Raw genomic sequence first — 19,341 nt, 5'->3', positions numbered from 1 at the left:
AACCAGATCCCCAGCACCTTAAGGCAGTCAGACTTGAGAGTGAAGGGAATGGAGGATCAGTCGGGCCAGTTGCCAAAGAGGATGGCCTCATTCTTCCTGTGGTCGATTCTGGCCTGAGTCCAGATTAAAATGGTCACAGATGTTAATCAATCTGTGGACCAACCATGGATCCAAGCAGAAGATGTGACATTGGCTCTGTGCAGGGAGGCTTTGATGTGACTGTCCCCACTGCCTGACATTGTCACCCCTCTTATGGTCACGTCCTTCCTGATGGATTCAGCAAAGGGTTCTATGCAACACACAAACAAGACGGGAGAGTGGGCAGCCTTGCCTTACCCCAGACATGATGCAGAAACCATCTGTTTCCCAACCATTGATTTGGGCTGTACCACTGGTGTCTGTGTACAACAGCTGGATCCAATTCCTGATTCCCTCCTCAAAGCCCATTTTCGAGACCACACCCGTCATGTACGCAGGCAAAATTCTATCAGCCTTCTCCTGGTCCAAGCTCACCAGGCAAGTGTCCACCCCCCCGTCCAACATTTAGGCAATGGTATCCCTGGGCACTGCAAGACTGATAGAAATTTTCCTCCCAAATACAGCACAGTCAAAGCTGTGAAGCAGTTTAATTTCTCCCCAAACCTGTCTTTTGCCTTCCTTCAGCTGCTCAGGTCCAAGAATCCTGACCACCACATTAACCTGCAAAGGAGGCTTATTCCCAGATCGCTCGCCTCACTAAAGTGTTTAAATAGCCCGACTGCCCAGAAGTTGGGGTTCAGATGCATAAAATTTTAGTTTCTGACCTGAATCCGATACACCTATTTATGTATTAAAATTCATCTCCTGCCATGTGTTAAGTTTAGGTTAAACTCGATGAAAGAACTCACATTTAGTGTCAGATTTAAATCTGCTTCCACCCTGCTGCTGCCGGGAAACACCTTGTATGCAGTGTTCAAACTCTGAGCGTTAGATAAATAACCAAAACTGACTCACTGCACACCAGTGCAGGTCATTTTTTTTTGCCTCGCCTCTTGGTGGCTCGACAAGAAATTTACCCAACAATCAAAACAGAGTAATGGCACAATATAAGCCAAATAAACAAAAAAGAAAATTACTCCAAATGACCTGACAGTGTGGAACTTCTTTCACTGTTCCATTTAAGCATAGGGCTCCCCTTTGGCTCATTATGATTTCAAGATATGTACCTGAGCTGTGTATACCAGAAAGGAGCCAAATTAATGAATGGTTTGGGGTAGAAGAGTTTTAGGGCACAAGAAGATCCTCATCCTCATGCCCTTATTCTAATGACAAAATCAACCCATATATCTGTTAGTGGTATGGAACACACAACAGAGAGAGGTACAACTGGAGAAATAGTCACAGCCAAGCACAGCTGTACTCTCAACTAACTTTCCCCTACATGCACATCCACTATGAGTTACTGAATGACAGATAGTATTTTTCAGTAGGGTTCCCACAATCTTGTGTCTCAACATTTACAAGAGATTGACCCGGAATGGGTCGAAGCACCATTTTTGTTTTGCTGCTTCTCCAAGCTTTACAGTGATAAATTGGGGAGCACTGTGGAAACCTGGCCCACTGCTGTCCAAAGAATTATACTGTACTCTAACACTCCAGAAAAAAAAGCAGGGAATGCTGGAAAACAGCAACATTGGGGGATTTTAAAAAGGTACAGATTGATTCTATGATACCATTAGGACTGAATTGTGAGTTCTCATCTTTAATGTGTTACTTTGTTATGTCTCATACTTTGCTACTCTGACTCCCTGACTAGATTAGCCGGGTACTAAATCTACAAAAGTTTGCCCAATTTATGTAGATATTGTTGTCACAGTGTCATGTAAGAGTCAGAGAGGGAGAGTTATACTTAGTTTGTGGGTAGAATTTTTCAGAAGGTTGAAGCCCACCTCAATTTGATTGAGTTTACGGCAAGAGCATTAGATAAGTCACTTTCGTATTGTACCAAATATTCTTAATCCACTCCCTTGTGATACTGAGAATGTTGTCCTCTTATTGAAAGACCAGTGCCTGGGAGATGTTGCTTCATAATAAGTCAGCAGAAAATAAATAAACTTCTCTGACCTTTGCATAGAATTATGTGGAGAATACAACACAGAAACAAGAATACAAAGCAGCCAGAAAAAATGAGATGCAAAACCAAAATACTTTTATTAATTTTTGCCTTTGGGTGTAAATGAGAACATCTCCCCTTTGAACATCTCTGCTGTATTCTATCATGGTACTGCCATGTCAGGAGTAGCTTGTGCAAAGCAATTTCTTTCTCCGTACTTTCATCTGCTGCTCCTGCAAATGTTTTATGGTTATAAATATACTGGAAAGAAATGTAAAAAAAATCTTGAGTCAGTTTCAATGGATTTGTTTTGGAATATGCAGGAAAATTACTAATTTTGTGGTCAGCATTCTCTATCTTGACACTGCTTCCTTTGCTTATATTTGTTTTGTTTACTGGCTGTCTGTACCTCATTGTTTCTGTGTGAGATTCTCATGTTATTTTCTCCAGCTGACCCCTGAATCAAGATTTCTAATTGGTGTTATTTTATTGCAGCTGGTAAAAATGTTGATCAGAATATTAAGGCTACTCTTGTCACGGACATTACTTTGCCACAGACACTGACTTTGATGATTCTTCAAACTATATCTTGCGTCACATACCCAAGGTACATAGCAAGGCTCAGGATCATGTGCAGAAATTTAAATTTGCTTGCCTTCAGAGGGGCATATGCGCAACCTCTCAATGAAAGGGGTGAATATGTACGTATATATATCTATAACCTTTTTTTATCTCTATTTTGGATCATTATTGAAGTCCCTGTGGCTCTGCACCCATCACTATTCATCTCCTTTCCCATCACCCCTTGCCCCACTCCTCTCCCAACACCCTCATAGCCCTAGTCATGCTCTGACAGTCTGTGTTCTTATTTCCCATCAGACAGAGTTAACATACATGTAATAGAGTTACAGGCATGCTAAATTTAATTCCTACCTCAATGGCCTTGCATCAATTCCAATGAAAAGCCATTGACCCCAGATATTAACTCTCTCCACAAATGCTGTCTGACCTACTGAGTATTCCAAACATATCCTTCTTTTATCCCAGCCCAAAGTAATTCTCCTGTTTTTCTGTAATTGTGGGGTGGGACCCCAGAGGTTGCATCATTCCCTTGGTACTGAATGTCAGCTCACACTATCAGAAACGTACATGGCCTGATTGTTTCTTTACCTGGAGGTGTAGGTAGGCTCTGCAATTCTAACAAATTATTTTTGTTTGCTGTAGGCCATGCCAGTACAGTAGCAACCACATCCAATAATTAGAAGTGAAACATAGAAGGTGTTGCAGTCGCTGAGGACCAAGATGTTTTGAGCACTTAAAATCTTGTTTAATTGGCTGGGATTATCTTGAGTATCACAGCATCCTGGAGCTTTGATTGCCTAAGGGGGGTCAGAGAACAATTTCACAAAGTTTCTCCTAAATTGGCCATGGTTGTTTTCCTTTTACTTGTGGCTTAGTTAAGAGATGGTTTAAAGGTAGGCTCAATTGGGCTGTGTAACGAATTATGAAGAACTTCAGAAACAAAAGCAGGAGTGGGCCATATGGCTCTCCGAACTCTCCACCTTTAATTTAGTTTCATGTCTTGTCTATGTTCTGCCCTTTCCAAATCACTACTTTCAATTAGTGTCCAAAAACCTCCTGACCTCAGCCTTGGAGATACCCAATGGTAGTGCAATAGCCACTCTGGAAAGTTCTAAGGATTCACAAAGAAATTTCTCCTCTTAAATGTAAACGAGACTATTCCCTCCAATTCCATTCTCCTCACCAAGAGTAATCAGCTTCTCAGCATCTACCCTAATAATCCCCTTCATAATCTTATTGGGCAGGCCTGATGGGCTGAATAGTCTTTCTAATTTGTACTTTGTTACTCATAATTTAGGAGGCTTCTGACAGATAGTGTCACTGTTGATTTAGCCAACTACCAATTTAGCACAGCTTGTGAGGGCCAGAAGTGAAAGAGAAATATTCAGCCTGCATTTCCAAGAATGTTCTATCCTTTAGACATTTATTTCAGATAGTGAAATAACTCCCATGAATGTTTAATTCAAGTATTTTTGGAACATCTTGTTTCATTTCTTCTTAACTAGTTTAATACTTCAATAAATTGAGCGCTTCCAGACTCACATCCATCTTCCTCCCTCGTCAGCAACGTGCTGAGTGGAGTTTAGTGCTTCGACTAACTGTGCAAAATTTATGAAAGAGTACATTTGTTATAGCAAAGACCACATTTCCTGTTAATTAATAATGTTATGGATATTTTAAGTAGAATTCCAACTGTAAAAATATGCTTCTTGCATATTAATTTAAAGAATACATTTTTGCTTCCTGATAACATTTTAATCAAGGGTTCACTCCTTTAAAAAAATGCACAATTTGAATGTAATTTTTTATTGAAAATAAAGTATCTATACTTCTTTGTAACCAGACCTCCTACGTCACAAGATATGGTGTTTTTGAACACGATTCCTACAAATCTGATTTTTTTTTCTCAGTAACAAAGAAGCTTTATGTAGTCATGGTGCAATTGTAATACAGCTGTTAATGTATTTGTAATGAATTTTCAACATCCCCTTGGATAATTCCTTATCAGCAACAAGATTAGCTACTCCTGAGCTGCTTCTATTTAGAGGTTTGGTCATATTCTCCAGTATCTAACCAAGATTGTGTAAGTCAAGGCTGTTGAAATTGTAGTCCTTGTGACAGAAACAAGATCTCTGAGTAACTTGCACCTTTCCAACCAATATGTAGGGCAAGAAAGGATGTTGTAAGATAAGACTAGATGCAAATTACCAAGCTGTTTTTTTCATCAGAGGTAAACTTAATGGGGCAACAGACATGAGCGGATTCAGTTTGTTCAATTAGTAGAATGAAAATACAGGAGATAACTAAAAATCATGACTACTTGTAGTTGCCTTAGATGCTTTAAACTAAAAAGCTCAAATCACTCTTGCTCCAATCCAATGAAAATCAGAAAACAACAAATGCTAGAAATCTGAAACAAAAATAGAAAATGGACTCAGCAGGTCAGGCGGCATCTATGGATGGAGAAACAGAATCAACATGCCTGACCTGAAATGTTAACTAAGACTTAAATGTTGTGACAAAGGGTCTCAGACCTGAGATGATAACTCTGTTGCTCTTTCCACAGCTGTTGCCTGACCTGGAGACTGTTTCTGCTTTTTTTTCTGCTTGCTGCTTTCTAACCTTGGTACTTCAGGTTTCTTTTTAAACCCTGCCTCTGTTTTAATCTTCTGCATTCACAATTCAAGGGACCTTCCCCAAACAAAACAAAACAGACATTTCTGTTTTGGGTTTGAGGCATTTATTGACTGAGGCAAACTAATTAATTAGTCTGTTTATGGTCTTTGGGAAAATATCCTAATACTTAGTCCATTAGTATTTTAAGTAATAGATGGAATGTGTTTGCTTGTACTGAGGATGGTGTCATATGAATGTACTGTTTTATATAACTAAAAATTTTATGTGTAAAATAATATTTTTGAAATAATGAACAATAGAAGTGCTTTTATAAAGCATTTGTCAGAATAAGTGTTTCCTTTAAAATCCCAAAATGTTCTTGTAAATGGTCCAAAGTCACAAATCATGAATGTAAAGGTTTGTTGATTAAGTTGAAGAAGACGAGATGATAGTTAATGTTGTTCCTTGATATAAAAAGGGCAGCCAGATAAGCCAGGTAAATACAAGCAAGTGTGCCTTATTATCAGTGATAGGGAAAAGACTGAAGAAAATCCTAAATGATAGGATTTAAGTTCATTTGGGAAGGCAGTGGCTGATCAGGGATTGCCAGCATGGCTTTGTGCTGTGGAAATTTAGTCTCACTAATTTGATTGAGTTTTTTGAGGAGGTAACTAAGTGGATTGATGAAGGCAGGGTGGTAGATGGACTTTAATAAGGCATTTGACCAGGTCCTGCATGGTTGGCAGGTCCAGAAGGTTAAGTCAAGCTGGTTAATTGGATCCAAAATTGGCTTAGTGATAGGAGATAGATGGTAGCAGTGTAAGGATGCTTTTCTGATTGAAAGTTTGCGACCAGTGGCTTACCACAGGGATCAATGCTGGGACCCTTGTTGTTTGTAATATATGTTACTGACTTGAATGTGAATGTAGGAGTAATGATTAGTAAATTTGCAGATGACACAAAAGTTGCTAGAGTTGTGGATAGCAAGGAAGGTTGTCTAACGGCACAGCAGGATATAGATCAGGTGGAGAGTTGCTTGGAGCATTGGCAGATGGAATTTAATCCCTACAAGTTCGAGGTGAAGCATTTTGGGAAGTCAAATGGGGTAGGACAAATGCAGTAAATAGTAGGGTGCTAAGGAATGCTGATGAACATATGGACCTATGGGATTGAGTCCATAGTTTCCTGAAAGTGGCAACATAGGAAGATAGGGTGATGAAGAAGGCACATAGTATGCTTGTCTTCATAGGCTGGCCATAGAATATAAGAGTTGGAATGTTATGTTGCAACTTTACAAAATACTGGTTAGGTTGCTCGTGGGGTATTGTGGGCAGTTCTGGTCGCCACACTATAGAAAGGATGTGGTTATGCTAGAGAGCGTGCAGAGGAGATTCACCAGGATGTTGCCTGGATTGGAGGACTTCAGTTATGGGGACAGACTGGATAGGTTGTTTTTTTGTCTCTGGAGCAAAGGAGACTGAGGGCTGACCTGAGAGAGGCACAGATAGGGTACATTTATCCCATGGTAAAGCTATCAAAAACAAAAGGGCAAAGGTTTAAGCTGGGAAGAAGGAGTTTTAAAGGAGGTTTGAGGAGAAGGTGTTTTACACAAACAGTGGTTTAGATAACCTCTTAAGTAGGCAAGGCATAGAAATCTACAGACACAATGAGGGCAGGTAGGATTACTGCAGATGGACAAAAAAGTCATCATGTATGTGGTGGGCCAAATTGCCTGTTTCTGTGCTGTACAGCTCTATGGCTCTAAGACCAGGTTAACACAACGTGGTGATGAATCGCAAACAATCCCTCGTGTATGAGGGAGCCATGGATTGAACTATACAGGTTGAAGTGTCTTAAAGGCATGGACACTGCAGACAATGGAGGGATGAAGAGAACTGTTGGTGTGTTTCACATTGATCATTTGCTTCTACCTAGGGCATGTCGAGGGTGATGCTGTTGTTGAAAGAACATCAATAGTAAAGGTTAGTGAGGGTCCATCTGGTAGGAATCTATAGTGCAGCTCTTCAGTCTCATGCAGAAACAGGTCTTATAATACTTGCTCTCCTAGGAAGGCTGTTGGAGAATGGGGTGGTGGCAAAGTTTCTGAGACCCCTCAACGTACCGGGTACAGGAACTGCCTAATTGCCCTGAATGCTGCTGATGTTGACCACATAACAAGTAGCTTCAGCAGGGATAACCTCAGTCGTACAGGTCACAGGTATAGTTGGAGAATTCTCATGAGTGCTTCCATTTGTGCAATGGCGGTTGGAGTCCAATTTTAAAGTCATTGTTAGCTTCTACTCATTTGGAAACCAGGTAAAAGTGATCATTATTACAAGATTCTGAGATCCAGTAAATGTTTTATGCTCATGCCTTCACAGACTAGAACAGAAGCTGTCATTAACATGGCACCAGTAGTTTTTATTTTCATCATATACTCTTTCATGAGTGTCCTTCAGGCACCTTTGACATAGCAGGTAGAAGTGATATACCTCCATATGGCTCAACAGTGGCAATAATTGATCATTGATTTAGTGATGCTTTTTGCTGTGTGAGTCTCACAATGGAATGGAAGGAGAAAGTCATCAACCTCTTTGTGCACACAGAAACAATAGAACAAGATTGGTAAATGCAAATTATGATGGTAGATAAAGCTGCATTGGTCTACCAAGAATGGTCTCCTGGGGTTGCAATCAGCATTGGAGTCCATGACAACAGTACAGAGAAGGGAAGGGAAAGAAGGACATCAAACACTCACAGGCACTGCAGAATCTAATTCACTTCTAATGTATCTTGCATATGCCATTCTTTAATTTTGTCAAATGAAGGCACGTGAGGTTAATTTCTCCACTGGGTTTTTGGTATTGGTATTGGTTTATTATTGTCACTTGTACCAAGGTACAGTGAAAAATTTGTCTTGCATACTGTTCATACAGATCAATTCATTACACAGTGCATTGAGGTATTACAGGGTAAAAACAATAACAGAATAAAGTGTCACAGCTACGGAGGAAGTGCAGTGCAGGTAGACAATAAGGTGCAATGTCATAACAAGGTATATTGTGAGGTCAAGAATTGGTCCAGAATTCATTACTTTATGACTGGCATCAAAAAAAATAGCAGGTGCGAGCACCATTGCAGACAAATATTGTAGGCCAGAGTTTAACTCAGTGTTGGAATTGGGGAAGCCACTATCATCATCTCCTGTTTCCAGAAAATCAAAATTAGCAAGACTTCAAGGCTTCATTCAGATGTCCCAGCACTGACTTACATTCAGGAGTCAACATTTGTGGGGTTCCAGACAACTCAGAGACTTACAGAAACAGGCTAAGAATAGGGTGTTTGTTGGCCCTCTGGTCAAAATAAGTGTGCATGTCTCTGTTGTCATCAGGATGCCAGTTTGCCACTGAAATTAGGCATGTTGCACAGGGGAGGCAGGGCCCATCCATCTTAGATTTCTCTGTCAGCTCCAAGCTGGATTTAAAACCTTGATGGACTTTCTTGCTTTATCTGCCAGTTGTTTTCATGCTAAGGTTGACGAAGAACTGAATGGAGCCAGTGGTTATTTCCTCTGTTGCCATCCAATAGAAAATCTTCAATCGTTGCTTTCACTTTGAACTAAAGTGACAAAGTAAGTGCAGTAAATAATAACTATTGCAGAATGATCAATATTGTCAATGATTTTTTATAATTTAGAACAGAAAACAAAAGGACTGTTGAATAGATATCAGTGTTTGACTGCACCGGAGTGCTTGCAGGTATTGGGAAGATGATTACTACCTTGTGCTGAAAAAACAAGGTGCTGGAGGAACTCAACTCAACTTGTTTTTTTCATCTAGATTCCAGCATCTGCAGTCCTTTGCTTCTCTACTAACATGTGCTGTTGCCTGCCACTCCTGGAGTAGGAGTACTCCACCGTGAGCTTGACTTAAACTCCATACTCTGGGCTCACACAAATTAGGGTCCTTTGTCACTGACCCAAGAATGTCACTCCTGTAGTCTGCAACACAGCTACGTTCCACATCTGGTGCTGTATGGTAACAGTCCAGATGAATTGGCCCTGAGGGAATCCTTGACCTTGACTGATGCTACCAATCAATGTTATTGGGGATTGTTGTAGTGAGGATCATGCCAAAGTAAAGTGCTTACTCAGGTTTCCACAACTGTACGTTAGACAGATGATTTGGAGAAGGGGATGACTTAATACTATGCCTCAGACAAAGTCTCCGAAATTATGGAGACTGTGTAATGTGCTTCGTAACAGTAAAATGAAGGTCAATATCAGCAAGCGAGAGAATGACGATCAGATGGAGGAGGAATTTAGGAATGCAGCTTGTGATGAGGTTTTACTGCCAAGCATCAGCAGCATCTGCGCATCATTGGCACATCATTCACCCTGGCTCCAACGCTCTTGCTAATGAAGTGCCTTTGGGGGGTTGGTGACTGTTTGTGCTGGGAGCCTCAGATGCTCATCAGCAGCTCATGAGAAGGGCGTTGGCATGCATTGGAACTGACGATTATTGGGTGGCTACTAACAATTAACAACAACTCTCCTGTAATAGGAATGGTTTGGATCATGTTGTCTCCCCCTTGTAAGGGATTGTAATTTTCTCTAAAATCACTGCGCTCCTATCTCGGTGATCCACAAAATCACCCGGCACTGTATGGTGTCTCTCAGTGTTGGCACATAGAGTGAAGTTCTTGTGATTTGCAAGGTCATTGTGTAGTCGCCTGCTGGGAAGATACTCTCTACTTGTACCACCACACTTGGTTCTCAGGCAGAGGATATATCAGAAGACACCAACACATTCACAATAGTGTTGGGTGGGTGGTGCTGGATGGGAGAGATTACTGCATGAAGAAGGGTGAGGTGCTGGGCTTCCAGTGGTAATCAGCACTTCAGGGCAGTTTAAAACACTATGGCCCAAAGATTATACTTGTTTCATGAGTGATGCTTTGAAGAACCATTCTGCTCCTGTCTTTGCCACTTACAGTTGTGCACAAGTGACACTGAATGGAGAAAATAGCTGGCCTTCACCCATTTTATAGTACCTATAGGTCAGCTCTTCTATGCTGCTGATCCACTCACAAAAGCTGGATGAATCTCTTCCTGTGTTGTGCATTTAAAATGACAGCTATCATAAGATAAACCATGTTTGGCAGTTGTGACTATTGCAATGAAACTCATCGAACTTCATTGGCTGAGGACAATATAATGCAGTAGAGTGCAGAGTAGTTTCTATTGCAATCACTTGTCTTGACTCTCCTCATGTCACTGAATTTGTGCTACACTTCTTTGGTGGTTCTCTTATTTTCAGACAGTGCATTAACTCACTGTGTCATATCCTCCCATGCATGAGATGAATAGGCCGTGGTTGTGTAACTTGCTGACCCAAATATTTCCTGTGGAGAACCAGCACTTCATCTATAAACAACAGTGCCACAGACTGAGAAGTGGTTTTCTGGTAGGTCTTGCAGCCATGATCTCTGGGGTTACTCTGTTTTCTTTCAGCTATTTCAGTGGTCACAGCCAGTTTTATCACAATCATTAGCATTGTTGAAGCACTTAGTAAATGCTTCGCAGTCCCTCATGTTCAATGGTTTTTTTTAACTGCTAACCTGAGGCATAATGAGTTCACTTATTGTCCAGTGGAGTGCTTGAATCACATTCAATTATTTGGCATATCAAGAGAATTACTGGAAACAATGCCACAAGTGGAGCAATTAGCTCTTGAGGTCCAAAGGCCAACTGAGGAAAACAATTGAATAGGTTCCTGAATGTATAAAAGGTGTGCATGGATTAGAACAGCACACAAAGGGCAGGAGGAATTCAGTGGGTCAGGCAGCATCTACGGAGGGAAATGGACAGTCGACATTTTGGGTCAAGACCCTTCATCTGGACCGGAGGAAAACTTCCTCAAAGCAGGCATACCTTGAAGGGACTTTACGGTGGAGCAGTAAAATGGAGACACAAGGGACTGCAGATGCTGGAATCTGGAGCAACACACAAAGTCCAAAGTTCCTCCAGCGCTTTGTGTGTTGCTCCAGATTCCAGCGTCTGCGGTCCCTTGTGTCTGCATGAATTAGAAGTTGATAGCAACAGTGGCCCTCACTGTCACCTGCAGTCCATGATAAAAGGTCCACCCTCCCTGCTGGCCCTGTGAGATCAATCTCCGGGTGCACTTCAGAACCACCAAGCTTAGGTTTCTGCAGTAAAGCGGCTGGCAAGCCATCACCTGGCATGACCCTTGCATTGTTACTATTCGCTTGTGCCACCCTCTCCTCATCCCATTGCTGCTGACAACAATGCTCTTGGGTGGACTGTTCTGCAATATTTGCTAATGCTGTAAAATTTTCAAACTGGCCTCTTAATTGAAATGATAGATCTGAGTTATAGTAACACCTGTTAGATGAGATTGTAAAGCCAAGGGTTGCTGTACAAGCGTCTGGAGAATTATCTTCAAATGCGGCATAGAGCAAGGGGGAAATATATCCTGGTGTAAGTGCTAAGATGTAATGAAATGTGAGGCTTCCATGATGGTTCTGTTCAGTGGGGGTAGAGAGTTCCTTTACTTTCAATGATACTTCTAGGCACCAAAGTCATCAGGGTCAATCTTGAAAGTAGTGTGGAGACCTAAAATCCATTACAGAAAGGATATGAATATGCCCTTGCCATTGAGCAAAGTATGCATCTCCCAAACAAAATAATTGCCTTTTTTTTCCCAATGGGGATCACAGCCAGATTCATCACCTGGCAAGGTACACTTTTGCCCTTTGACTGGCTGGTATAACCTGGTCTGATCAGCAACTATCACTACATATGACAGAAAGAGGGGCATTGATGCCCAAGTCAGGGAGTTCCCAGCATTGATGCACATGTTTTGGATGGGCTGAGGCACCAACCGCAGGGACTATATGTGGATGGTTGAAATCTGGCATAACCAGGTTCCTGGTCTAAATCATAGTCCCTCTGTTCAAAATGCACCAGAGTTTTGGTGGGAGTCTACCAGAAGGCTTACAATATTTTGAGTAAGGTTTGTGGCAATTCTCATATGGCACAACACTCAAACAAATACTCTGCAAAATCATCAAAGAGAAAAAATATGCCCCACCATAATCGTGAAGCAAATATTTCCCATGAATTTATATAAGTATGTATTCTTATCATTTTCTAGTTCCCCGTCCATAGTTCATTCCCACGGATTTTTAATTTATTGCATGTTGGCTTATGTACACTTGAAGCTGTAAAACAGCTCACCTCTCCCAGTCTCCAGCCATAAATCCGGTGGGAGAATGAGCTGTTGGATTAAAAGTAGAGGTGTAATTTTTGCTGAGTTTCTGTTCTTTCTCCAGCGCCCCTTCCCAAACCACCCAAAAGGTGCCCAGGTGTGAAGCCTCTCTGTGTCTGGAAACCATGGTCCTCAGGCTTGGGTGTATTCAGTGATTCTGTATGCCAATGACATGAGATGGAGGTTTAAATGGGGTTGGCGAAAGAAGCGGAGTAAACTGCCCTCTACGATGGCGGTGATGATTCTCACCAGTAAGGTCCAGACCAACAAAGAGCCCAGACCCACAAAATATCCTTGTGACTACATTTCAGAAGTACTTTATTGGCTGTTCTGAGTTCTAAGGTTATGAAAGGTGCAACCTAGGTTGCATAGAACAGGAATACTTTCAATGTTTTTTGGTAGTTTAACTCGTCTTTTCCCCGGCCCACCCCTTATCTGAGTGACGGTGAAGGATACGGAAGGGGCAGGCAACAGTTGATCGCCAACCCTTTCAAATGCAGAAGGCCAGACATGTGTCCAGTGGGGAAGTGCTGGGTATCTCCCAACACTGCAAACTCTAGAGGGTCAAGGCGACCTGAGAAAGTTCAAAATGCAAAACTTTGTGGCTTAATGCAATCTTTCCTGCTATGTGTGTGGTATAAATCATTCTGTTGGTAAAATGATTATTGATTCAATTATGATACTTTCTGCAAATCTTCTAATGCTGCAATCCTAATAAATGTATAACTTAGGGTAAACCAGTTTTGTATGCGCTGAGCGCAGTGCAGCACACAAAAACTGTTCCGCAAAAATATTAAATAAGGCATAACGGTGTCTCCAATGGTGGAAGATTGTGCGTGCATAGCACTGACAAACCAAGCCTTAAATTCTTAAAGTTCAAATAGTCCCAAAAATAAAATATCATAACTTTAATTATTAAATACTATTTATTAATACTTACAAACAGCTGATTTCCATAAGTATCCCTATTTCCACTTGCTTGTAAATGTACAATAACCCCTGCAACGCGCAAACATTCTCCGTTTTAGGAAGCCAGGATTCCCCATCTCTTACCCTCTTTAAATATATATGCATTCACTGCATTGATCAGTCAGCTTAAGAACAGAGTACACAACAGCACTTTATTAATGCAGTTTAAGTAGTTGAACGGGAGAGAGAGAGAACGAGATCGAGCGTGAGAGAGCTCCAGAGATACATACACACACACACACACACACACACACAATACACACACGCGCGCTGTCCTGGTACATGCTCTGCTCAATGGCAAACTCCGGCTGCATCCTGCTGTCCAACTCCGCTATGCTCCCTCATACCATCCCCTGCACTCCAGCCTTTCTCTTTCTTCAGGAGGTAAGTGCCTTATTGAAATGGACTCCTTTCTCTTGCCCTTGCATTATGGGGTCAAGCCTTTTGTTGCATTGAAAGCACTGTCTATGTAGGGGAAGGTGCTGGGCATCGTACTCCGTGCTGTACAGACACCGAGAGAGCAAGAGAGGAAAGATTTACATCGTCTGTCTTCACAGCCCTTCACCACAGAGGACTGCTTGCATCCTGCCTGTGGTTGATCTGGGATGCTTTTGCTTTGTGCTATTATCAGAGAGCAGGTTTTTAAAGCAGAAAACACAAGCAGGTCTCGGTATTGTGAATGGGCTCTATGTCTGAACTCAACTGTTTATCTGCAGCTGTGCTGTCAAATACCTGGGCTTTTCCATGAGGAATCCTCTGGTGTAGTGTGAGTTCCTTCCTTGTTCTGCAGTTCCCATTGCATTTCATAGCATTACAGTGACAGCACCAGCGAAATGATAGGTGATGGTAGATATTTTAAGGTCATAAATTTCCCATTTATCAGACTAATTTATGGTCTGGGATGGAAAGGCTGCAGCAGTTTGTGTCTTCATGTATCTTCTTCCATCTGCTCAGCTAGTTTAATTCTTCTATAAATTAAGTGCTTCTAGACAGGACTCGCATCCATCTTTCTCTTTCCACAGTGGCATACCAAGCCATCATTCCATCATTATTTAACCCTTTGTACTCCAAGAGCACTTGTTCTTAAATATGTAACAATTTCAGCATAGCACTGGGATTTTTAAAAATTATAAATCAACAAGAAGTAAGTCTGGTGAATTGCTAACACTATCGATAACAATGCTTCAATGTAAAAGATTTTCTTGCGGTCTTTACAAACAGTTTAAAAACTGCCTTTCCCCATAAAGCACTTGCTAGTATATTAGCTCAATGAGTTTAGCAGTAGTTGCTTTAATCATTATTGCACTAGTGATAGGGATGTTTATCCTTCTGTGTTGTATGCCTTCACTAGCTTCTGTGCATGATTTCCCCTCGCTTTGTTTGCAGATTATTTAAGTGTGATAAGAGTGAGAAGAGCTTTTCAATTTATGATAATATAGAGATCATTTAAATTTATAAACCACAGACTAAAGAACGGGCAGCACATCAGGGAAAAAATCCCAATGGCAAGCCAATGTTTTTATGATGATTATTGCTTGTGGGATAGTTAAGATAAGTAAAAGAGATTAACAATGGGATGTTATTTTGTAGAGAGGCATGGTATTTAGTATAGACCCTTGACATTCTTGTTACGGGTCTTGCCATTTTATTTGTCCAAAATTATTTATGTTATATTTAGCTGAACGGAACATTCATTGTAGTACGTTATAAAGAACAAGATCCTTGACTTTCTGTGCCTTGCTGGGATGAGGGTGGTGCAAATGTAAAAGTTGAATCAAAGGTTGCAGAAAAGACGAAGAATAGAGATAATGTGTCAAAACAATAAAGCATGACAGAGGGGAAAAAGTGACATGAAAAGTTTAGATGCTGAGCAGAAATGAAGCAGGCTGGAGCTTTTTGACACAAAAGTATCAATTTAGTTTGAAGTAAAGATAGCATTGAAACTGCAAGGAACACTTTAGCCTTTAATACCTTTATTTGTCCAAACCTGTATTCGAGTGCAATTGAATTGCCATTGGGATGTCACTCCCCACTGTTCACACAGCTGTTACCTTATTCCTGTGCAGTCAGTGACATTCTGCTACATGACATGTCATTTAGGTATACAAACGGTGTAAAGGATTTGAAATACAAAATCTATCATGTAGTTAACAAATGTAAAACTAATCTTTGGATATTACTACAATAATTTTTAATTTTCTAAAAAACTAAAGGCTATTTTCATTTATTTATTTCATTCACTTTCTTGCTGGTCCTCAGTTGTTGCAGCCCAAAGGTTGTTGCGAGAATCTGTGACCATAAAAGGGTGATTTCTGCATCTATCCTTTTGCCCTTTCTGATGGTTCCCCACCCCTACAGAAGCAAGTGTAGGCATAAGAAATGACTCCTTTTTTTAAAAAAAGCCAGTATTTACCAGTAGATAAATAAAGTATTCACTGAGGAAGTACAGAACCCTCTTGTTGGGTCATTTACTGGATGTTTTCCTGACATCTCTGCACCAGTGATACCATGAAAGATGCCCTGTCAACCACTGAGTAACATGCACTGAATAGGATAGCATGCATCAGTACTCAGTGGCCTAATACTACCCTATAGCAATGGAACATGTTTGACAGCTTCACTTAATAATGCTCCATTCTGTACTGTCTCCATAGAACTGCACAGGCACTTTTATTTTTTTGTTAATTAAAATAAGTGCTCGTAAAAATATCACAAAATCAAAATAAATTATTGAAAGTATATTTCAAAAAGAAAAGATTTTGAGAGCAGTTTTCTGGTGTGGGAAACTAGCTGTATGTTCATCTACAGGGGCACAGAAGCTATTATGCTCATGACCTGACCTAACTGGACTGCACAGAACTTCCATTCTCATGGGTTATGAAGTGAGGTCACTTGTGGAATCGTTTGCATATCTCATGGTCAATCGATGGAGCACCCTGTAGCTATGTTACTGGAAAATGCTGCAGTTAGTAAAATAAAAATTGCTTTCCATCACACTTTTCCAGCATGCAAGATTTTGTAAAATGTAGATGATGAAGTAAAGCCTGGGGCAGAACCTTGGTTACTATAGCTACTCACAAAAAATAATCCTTTGAGCTCCTTTATTAGTTTATTCAGAAAATACTGCTAATCATTAAATATTCTGTATTTCTGCATGCTTTTGCAATTCTCGGTGGTATTGGCCACTAGGAATACACAGAAAACCCTGGATAGTGAATTTAGATGAAGAAATATGTGGACTGTTTTAAAGACTTCCTGTTGATGTTCGCTTTGAAGACATTAAAATGTGGCATCAGTAAAAAGATCCAAAGCCAAATGGGAAGAGATGGGGTGATGGGGAAAAGCAAAATGCTTACATGCCATTAATTTGACTAGAGTTTCTACATACGTACAAGGTAAAACCCAGTTCCTATACGAAGGCCACCTCAGTGTTTGCTTCTGTAACACTACAGGATTTGGTGGTGATGACAGTGTTATGAGCATGAAGGACTCTAAGGCATCAAGATTTTTGACATTTCAAACTAATCCTTCTATTCAAATTATATGGCTTGTTGCATCCACACTTTCAGCTAAACAACAACCTCCTTATCAATTTCACATCAATTTCCAAACCCAAAAACCAATCAACCATCAATGTGCACACTTTTTTTTACACCACAGCCTTGGCAATTAATGAATTCCTGCAGGAAAATATCATGTATTTATAAGTGAAAAAATTAAGATGAAAGAAGTGTGCAAATGTAAGTAGGAGCAACATATTTGCATTTGATTTGGGTTTCTTTTGATACAGTAGATGTTTTTAAGGGATCTTGAAAAGCAATGCTGCACCCAATCCTCTCAGAGCTCAGCAGGGAATGTTTCTGCACCAACTTTACAAATGGAAGATTAGAATTGTCTCTGCACAATGCTGAAAAAGGGAGCACTATTCCTGGTTTTGTGTACATCCCTCTGTGTGTGTGTTGCATTGCAGTATTGCATGATTTCCTGAGTCGCAAAAATTCGATCAGTCCTGCTGGACTTCTCTAATGTTACTTGAAAAACTTTGGTGATTGCTTGCAGTGCATCCTTCCCTGAGCGTATGTCACACAGTCCCTTTGGTCCAAAGTGTACTGCTGCTGGTGTGTATGCCACATGCTGAATTTCTAAAGTAATCAGAACTGATTTATGGAAAAAAAGCTGATTTTGAATAACTGTGACTGAATAAAATGCCACATAAATGCCTTTTACATATGAGTTACAGCAAAAGCTGAACTCTGAAGAGCATTGTTGTAAAACAGTTTTAAGAGGGAATTATACATTGTATTAACAATTTGCTGGCCATTGCTATACTAATTTTGGACTACAAAGACACTGTCAAAGTAAAACTTTAATAGTATATTTTTCTTATGTTCTCTAATACTTGACCACTGGAGAATTTCAATTTGCACATCAATGTAGCCGTATAACTGGATTACTTGAAGTGAGTTTTGATTCTGGAAAGGCTCAAAGCAATGTTTGAAAATAATGTTGTGACTTTTATGAATGGCATGAAGAATGATTCAGGGTAACAGGTAAAGTTAGTCTCAGATGTACAGCTTGCACCGTGGAAGTATTTATGCTCATATGGAAGTGACACCTATTTAAATATGCATGGCATAGAGATGGAAGGTTGAATAAGGAATGATTACAGAAGAACTGAAACACTGTGCACTAGTACAGGAAACTTTCAACAATGTAAGGCAAAAGAGATGAAGCAAATTCTAATGCAGTAAGTTTTAAATGGCAGTCCATTTTCATTAACACTTTGTAGTCAAGAATTATAACAAAGTAAAATATAGTTTCAAAACGACAAAATAATTTGATTCAGACCTGGCAGAATCTGTTGCCCAGACTGGCAGGCATATGCAGTGTCTAGCAGCACTATGTGTTAAAGCTGAGCACAGTTCCAAATCAAAATTTTCAGCCCACCCAAGTATCACCATTTCAATTTTTGTTTGATTTCCTTTAAACCAGAAGGTTGCTCTATTAAAGCCAACGGAATCTAATCAGTCATAAACTTTCTCTCTGTTCTGCCATTGGCTTTAAGTCATTTTCATTTGTCACCAGAGAAACCTGGCAGAAACCCCATGGTAACTCCCAAAAGCTAGTTACTGCAATGAAACGTCTCTGATTATAAGCCCATGGCATATGAAAAGATGAGCTTTGTAACTTTAGCGCTGGATACAGCCAACATTTATTCACTTACACTGGAGGGAATACAATTAATTCTCAGAAAGGACAATCTGAATGTTGAAGGCACAAACACTGGTGGTTCATTTCCACAGGGAATCCAGGGGCAGGTTCCCCTAGGAATCTTTACATAAAATATTATGCATTCTAATTAAACACTTTAAAGCTTCATAATTAATAGACTCCTTAATCCACTAAAGGAATAAATAATGTGACAGTTGAATTTTTCACAGACAAACCAGAATGGTACTTCCCCAAAAATTACATCAGCCACGTCCCACTGTATCCAGTACCTCGCTTCCACTTTCTGTTTTACCCCATCCCCAGGATCCAGCTCACGGAGACTGTATCCCTTTCAATTCAGCAGTGCGACCGTCTTCTCCATCCTAGTCTGCACAGGCCCTTTACTCAGTCTTCTTCCCTAAACCTGTCTCTCTCCTCATTTCAACTTGGATTTCCCATTCATTCCACATCAGTTTATGCTTCTTCATTCCCCTCCCCCCAGTTTTTTGCTCACTGATTTTCTCCTCAGGTCCAGCCCATAAACTTCTCGCCTCTTCCAGCCTATTAGTTCTGGAACACACC

The 19,341-nt window shown here is 40.5% G+C and overlaps 1 protein-coding gene across 13 annotated transcripts in view; it reads left to right on the top strand.

Annotated features, from left to right (window-relative positions):
- The window catches only part of rbfox3a (RNA binding fox-1 homolog 3a), a 994,762-nt gene that overhangs the window by 632,323 nt on the left and 343,098 nt on the right, over positions 1-19,341 (top strand). For 11 of the 13 annotated variants that reach the window (XM_052032858.1, XM_052032857.1, XM_052032862.1 and 8 more), the window contains exon 1: positions 13,705-13,932. The exons of the other annotated variants lie outside the window; for them this stretch is intronic. In XM_052032858.1, the coding sequence (XP_051888818.1) occupies positions 13,831-13,932 (102 nt within the window). In that variant the 5' untranslated portion in view covers positions 13,705-13,830. Of the gene's footprint in view, positions 1-13,704; positions 13,933-19,341 lie in introns of those variants that run through there. 13 annotated transcript variants of the gene reach the window in all.

Source organism: Pristis pectinata, chromosome 18, assembly GCF_009764475.1.
Source record: "Pristis pectinata isolate sPriPec2 chromosome 18, sPriPec2.1.pri, whole genome shotgun sequence".
NCBI classification, from domain to species: Eukaryota; Metazoa; Chordata; class Chondrichthyes; order Rhinopristiformes; family Pristidae; genus Pristis; species Pristis pectinata.
Note: the sequence above shows the minus strand (reverse complement) of the source record. Positions and strands in the feature narration are given on the sequence as shown.